This window comes from Martes martes (assembly GCF_963455335.1).
Source record: "Martes martes genome assembly, chromosome: 4".
Lineage (NCBI taxonomy): Eukaryota > Metazoa > Chordata > Mammalia > Carnivora > Mustelidae > Martes > Martes martes.
Genome location: NC_137891.1, coordinates 54,013,705 through 54,020,023, shown reverse-complemented (window position 1 = coordinate 54,020,023; position 6,319 = coordinate 54,013,705). Strand labels below are relative to the sequence as shown.

Genomic DNA, 6,319 nt, shown 5'->3' with positions numbered 1-6,319 from the left:
GTTGAGTGGTCAACATGGTGTTCGAAGATTTCATCAGGGCTTTCTCCCACCCTGCAACTCCCAGCGTGACTTGAGGCTTCCTAACCCCCACAGGGCTGGCTCAGGGCAGATGGCCCAATGCAACAGTCAAAGGACTGTGTCTCCTGGTGGGAGTCAGGCCAAAGCTCGGCACCATAATGGAGTCACCTTATTCAGCGCAAATTCACAGAGTTTAGGATTCCAAAAATAATGAAGTCATTCGACATAAGAAAACTGGTGATCAGGCAAAATGAAAAGGAGAGAAAATTTCTTTTCTGAGCCAAGAAAGGGAAAGGCCAAGGTATGTAAAACATATGCAGCGAACACTTTGTTGTTCTTTTTTTATTTAGTCACAACACATCAGTACAACAGAGGCCAAACCCAGTTCAGTGGAGGTCGTTTACATTATACCTGCTAAAAGAATAAAGCTGTAAAATGATGCTTTTCCAGCCTGAACCAAATTAAATCAAAAGAAGGCCGGATAGCCCTTTGAATATCTCAACAACCACATGTCCATGCACCGAAAAGGAAAATACAACACTAACAATTCCAGTTAAAAGAAAACCTAGCAGTTCTGGGAAGAAGTAGGTTATGCATTTAACAGGTTCCACTGGACTGTTCCATTGACCGCTTGCAGCCCGAGATCACTTATCCATGTTAACACTTGTGAATTTGAGATCCGTGAGACTGGAACGTCATTGCATTGCTTGGGGCTGGTGAATGCAGGCATATTCTATGCAATTACCTTCCGTCTCCTCCCCACCAACTCCAAATGAGGATCTGGCCTACCAGAGGCTCTCTCCTCCCTAAGCCAGAACAGCCAAACCCTGGCAGATGACACCAGTTGGTCATATGGACTCAGGGCCCCTGATGGTTTATACACTCACCTGACTGCCGCAGGAGGCAGAGAATTAACTCATCTTCTTTCTTGGATAAAGCTGATCATCTGATTTGTCAACGCTTTGTTCAGAAATATAAAATTCAACATAGATCCTTCCCCCCCTCCGCAAAGGAATATTATTCATACAACACCTTAATTGTCAAAATATTAACAAATAGCATCATGTTAACATTGAACTTAGTGGTTTGGAAAATTAATTCTAAAAACAGACTTCAACTATACAAGAAGAAAAACAGACCGAAATACTAAATGTTAAAATTCCCCAAACTTTGAGGCAAAAACGGGATCATTCTGAGACAGAGAGGTTTACAAAATAATGAGGCATAGAACAAACCTATTACCAAGTGTTGGTTTATACTCACTATTTCAATTTACTGTTTGGAACAAAATTTAACAACTAGTTTTTTAAAAACTGCTAATACATGACATGATAAAAAAATTTTAAAAAGAAAAAGTAAACCAACAAACCTTTAGTCTTTCAACAAAATTTATCTGAAAGTGTACCTTTTTCCTTTTTACTGTTACTGACGACTTTAAGGTGATGTTGGCAACAGCCCAGCTCAGCTGGGATTTTAAGTGTTCCCCTCCCTCATTCTACAGCACCAGTTCTTTAAAAAGCTCCAATTTCCGTTCCCCAAGGTCTATAGGGTTTGCCAAGGTTTGCTGCCTGCGTGGGTGTCGAAGGGCTCAGTGCATTGGGAGACAGTAAGTGAAAGGAACCAAAGGAGAAGGGGAAGGCCGACAGGGAAGCCACCGAGGAGAGCAGGGGCGGCGAGAGTTTGGAGGCGGTGGTGACCACAGGGAGCACCGGTCCGAGGCCGCCGCTAGGGGGCGCCCGCAAGGCGGGCGCCTCCGGATGTGCCGAAGCCAATCTGCCCTGGTGGTGTGGTTCCGTGGGCGAGGCCGTGGTGCCAGTGTTCCCGTGGCCGTTCTGGGGCAGCAGCAGGGGGTGAGCGACGTGCGGGTGATGTCCGAAGGCGCTCCCCCAGGGAATGTGTCCAAGGCCTGCGTGGGCGCCGCTGGCCGCTTCCCGCTGGGAGGCGTAGTTGTTAAGATGTGAGACCAGTCGAACTCGAAGCGGGTCAGAGGCATCTAGTCCTTCAATGATGCTCAGATAACGGGCAACTTCTGCCAGACACTCCCGAAACCCCAAACTCCGATAGTCCATTGCAAGGGCGTGTGCGTCAAAATAGCCTGAGGGAAAGAACAAAAGAAAAACCTCAAGGCTTTGCTCATTTCCCCGCATGCCTTCAGTACCAAAGGCAGCCCTTCCTAGTAAATAAATACGTACGGCCTTAAAAACGGCATGCACGGGTTCTTATGAAGGTCCAAATATTCGGGAGTCGACCAAAGTCTTTGCATTAATCAACAGGAGAAGTATGTCTTTGCTAATGCAAGTTCAAAGCCCAATTAGAAGCTGCTGAGCAGAAAGTGGAATTATACCCTACCAGCAGATGAAACTATGTTCATTCCTTTAATGTTTCCCCCCAACAACAACAAAAAATACATCAAGGACAGAAAAACCACAGAACAGTGAAATTCATTAGACACACAGATGTAAGTTATCATCATGGAGCTTTTAGGCACTTGGTCCTGAGTAAAGCATTTTCCGGCTGGAGACAGACACACAGACCCTGGTCTCCTATCTTCTGTTAGGTTTTCTCTAATTAACCACAACAGGTTTCTTTCCTCAAGAGTCATGTAGGAGCTTACTTTTTAATGCTGTCGATAAAATAAAGACCATATACTTTAAAAAAAAAAAGTAAGTCTTTTTTTTAAAATGTCAATAAACAAATGTGAAATCTACCTGATCTTAATCAGGACTGTTACAACTTTAAGGCACCTTTACACATAAAAGGTACTCTCCAAAAGAAGGCGCATTAGCTCACTCTGAAGAGGACTAGGGTGAGGAATTCACTGGAGAATATGTGCATTTGCAAATGCCTTGACCGGGGACTGTACACGCCACAGCATTCTCTCCCCACCCCCAAAGCACGCAGCAAAAAAATAAGGCAGCGACTGCACCAAAGCTGGCCTGCTGCGGCTGTTCATTCTACCCAGAACACTCAGGCCCGCCACTAGACTAGTGACATGTACCTTTCCCTCCTGCAGTGTGCAGCATTTTCAGGTGATCCACGGTCATCTGGAGGATTTCGGCTTTTTCTAGCTTAGCAGATCCCTAAAGAATATGACCAAAAAAGAAAAAAAAAAATTATTTGGCACCAAGTACCTTTGGGGGAAAGAATTAAAATAGATACGCATGTATATGCTCTCTAAATCATAAAAGTACAAACTAAAGCAAAATGGGTTGTCTTCGCAAAATATGTTGGAATCCATATGTGATTCATCTCTAGTACAAGCAATATGGTTATTTTTCGAGACACATATGAGGTTCAGATTAATGAGGGTAAGGATTCCAAAGGTATGGACGGCTACGGTGAGAGCTCTATGCACTTTTCTCCATTACCTGCTTCTCAAAGGCACTGGGTACCAGCCGCCTCAGCTCAGACAAACTGTTATTAATCCGGTCCCGTCGGCGCTTCTCGATGATCTGTAGAAAGCAGGCAAAACAAAGAGGGATATTTCCAAGAAGACTGTAAATTTCAAAATGAAGCAAGGTAGTTCTTTCCATTAATTAATAACAAAACAAAACAAGAAGCACTGTAAATAGACTCACGCCTCTTCGTCGTTTCCTGGCCAAGATCTGTGAAGATGTAGTTGGGGACATGGAACCTAGAGCCGAACTCAAGTTTCTGAATGAAGGGAGGGAAAAACACACACACACACACACACACACACACACACACAAGAATCGCTGTTAAGCGAGGGGAGGTGATATGAGGGGTCTCCCCCACGCCCTCCCCGCACTCAAGACTGTTTTGGCAACTTGGGTTTGGAAGCGCCTCGGGGGTCCTTCACCCCGGACGGCGGCCGAACCGAGATGCGCAGAGGTCAGCGGAGGGCACCGACGTGCCCCGGGCCCTCGCCCGCTGTCACCGCGGCCAGCCGATGCTCGCCTCCTGCCCAGGTTCCGCGCGGCCGCGGCCAACTCACCCATTCTCATCCGCACTCTCCTTTTCCACTTCGATGGTCTCGTCCAGCTCGCTATCCGAGGAGCTGTACTCGGGGTGGGCTCGCTTCATGCTGGCTGCGTGGGGGCTCCGGGGGAGGGTTGGCGCGGCGGGCAGGGAGGAGTTAACAGCAGCGGCGCCTCTCCGCGCTCGGGGGCTAGCGTTCCGCACACACTGATCCCGCTCACGCTCAGCCTCCGGTTAAAATTCAACCATCCCTTTCCCACGCTGCGCCCCTACTCAGGTCCCGGGGGAGGGCAGGAGGGGTGGAGGAGGCGGGCGAGGGGGCGGAGGGGCGGGGCGGCGGCTCCAGGGCAACAGCCTCCCCTCCGCCAACCGGTTTCTCGCTCCGTTGATTGGCAGCCACTCCGGGGAGGGACCAGAACTAGGCTCAGGGCGAGGGCGAACCCCGCCCCCGCCCTCCACGCCGGCCCCTGCCCGGCGGCGGTGCGTCGGCTCCGCGGGGGCTCCGCTGGGTCTCCGCTGCGGGGGGGTTGGGCAGAGGAGGCGCGGGCGGCTGTGGGCCGGCGGCGGGCAGGCGGGGGAAGCCGGGCCGGGACACAAGCCCGCCGGCGGCCGCGGCCCCGCCCCGCCCCGCGCGCCCCGATTGGCCTGGACGCGCGCCAGGGCCGCGCCTGCAGCGCCGCCGGTGAGCCGCACGCGCCGCGGGCCGTGGGAAAGTGCCGGCGCCACGGCCGCCAGCCAATCCGGGCGGCCGGCGGCGGCGACGGCGGCCGCGCTGGCGGCGGCGGCGGCGGCGCTGGGCGTCCGCATGAATGGAGAAGAATGGGCAGGCGGGGGAGCGGGGCCGCGCGAGGGCGCGCCGGCGGAGGCTGGGCGGCCGCGGGCCGGGCCCCCCGTGTGAACCTGTAATCGGAGCCCCGGCGCCGGGCGGCCCCGGAAACCGCCGCCCTGCGCCGCGGTAAATCTCGGCTGCGGGGCCACCCGTGCCCGGCGGCGGGAGGCGCGCGCCGCTGGCGGAGCCGGGTCCGATGCACCTGGCCGGGTGGCGCGCCGGCCGCTCGGTGGGGGCCGCAGGGCGCCGGCGGGGAACAGAGCCCATGCACCGCCGCAGTGGCCACCAGCAAGACGTGGTTTCTGGGGATGTCGTTTTTCGTTTTGGGGGTGGACCGTGTCCCCACATGCAGCCAGTCTCGCTTCTGCAGGGCTTCCCATACTCCAGAGTGGAATGAGTACCCTGTGCATCTAATTTCCGGGCAAGTGGAACGCTTGTTTTCTCGGCTGACTAGGTGGAAAAAAAAAAAAAAAGACCCCTGGGGATATCCATTATGGGTTTTTTTCTGTTGTTGTTTTTTGTTTCCAGGCTTTGGCGGCCAGATCTCTCAGCGGGCGACAGGGTGGCGGGGCTGGGCATTTGCGTCTGAGGCCGCCCTCTCTGCGGGAATGCACGTCTCTGACCCTTACACACACGCGCGCGTACACACACACACACACAGACACACGTACACACACACACACACCCCACATCTCCGGCTTGGGTTCTTGGCGTGTACTGGGAGCTCTGCGAAGCTACCCAAGTCCTCCAGAAGATACTGGGGGAGAAAATTGTGTATCTCTGGCCTGATGCCCTATTTGAGGATTTGTGGAAGCAGCCGGATGGGTGTTTTGAATTTGGAAATCCAGGGTTCTCTACCCCTTACAAAGGAGCAGAGCAATTGGTATTCCTCTCAGGTCCATTCTTTGGCTGCTGACCTTGCAGTCCTGTCAGTGAGGGAGCACTTGATAGATACTGAGGATAAGAAACGTTTTCTCACTTTTGCAAATATCTTCACCGTTTCTATCCCTGCTTAATTAGTGAGCCGTGAGCCCAGTGCCATCTAACACATTTGAGGCGCCACATCCTCTGAATGGCCTGAGCCTAATAGGTGTGTTGGATTTTAACCCCTCACCTCCACACACATATTATTCCGCCTCCTGGCTCCCACTGAACTCTTGTTTCACTTCACCTTCACCTCCAGGCCCTCACTCCTTTTCCTGATCTCCTCTGCTTCCCTGTCTAGGCTGGGTCCCTCCCTCAAGCCATGTTGGATTTTTTTTTCTTGCCCTTGCGGCCTGATATCCCCCTACATGCCACTTGTCAGTTGTCCACCCAAGATCAACCCCATTTTCTGCTTACTCTGCCCATACGCACAGGTAACAGCTCTTTGGGGGTTGACAGAGGTTCAGCCTCCCAAACTCCTTTCCAACCTCCACAGTCTTCAGTCAGTCCTATTGCTCACTGTCACCTGCCTCTTCCCTCACCCCCAGAAGCTAATGGTCCAGGCATAGGAAACCCTCCACCGCTCCCCTTTGCCAACCAGAAGTCCCT

At 52.5% G+C, this 6,319-nt stretch overlaps 1 protein-coding gene across 1 annotated transcript; it reads right to left on the bottom strand.

The window, feature by feature from the left end:
• Positions 1-366: 366 nt before the first annotated feature.
• HEY1 (hes related family bHLH transcription factor with YRPW motif 1) lies at positions 367-4,228 on the bottom strand. The gene is made up of 5 exons (XM_080799940.1): positions 3,974-4,228; positions 3,597-3,672; positions 3,387-3,470; positions 3,017-3,098; positions 367-2,113 (listed from the first exon to the last, which is right to left on the bottom strand). Exons 1-5 carry the CDS (start codon positions 4,060-4,062, stop codon positions 1,530-1,532), a joined length of 915 nt encoding a protein of 304 aa, XP_080656066.1. The 5' UTR covers positions 4,063-4,228; the 3' UTR covers positions 367-1,529.
• Positions 4,229-6,319: the final 2,091 nt, after the last annotated feature.

Excerpts from the sequence above, each read along its gene's own strand:
- HEY1 (XM_080799940.1), bottom strand. The coding sequence starts at position 4,062 with ATGAAGCGAGCCCACCCCGAGTACAGCTCCTCGGATAGCGAGCTGGAC. Across the intron at positions 3,471-3,596 it reads CCAGGAAACGACGAAGAGGC|ATCATCGAGAAGCGCCGACG; the intron begins GTGAGTCTATTT and ends TGCTTTCTACAG. Across the intron at positions 2,114-3,016 it reads GCACACTGCAGGAGGGAAAG|GCTATTTTGACGCACACGCC; the intron begins GTACATGTCACT and ends TCTTTCCCTCAG.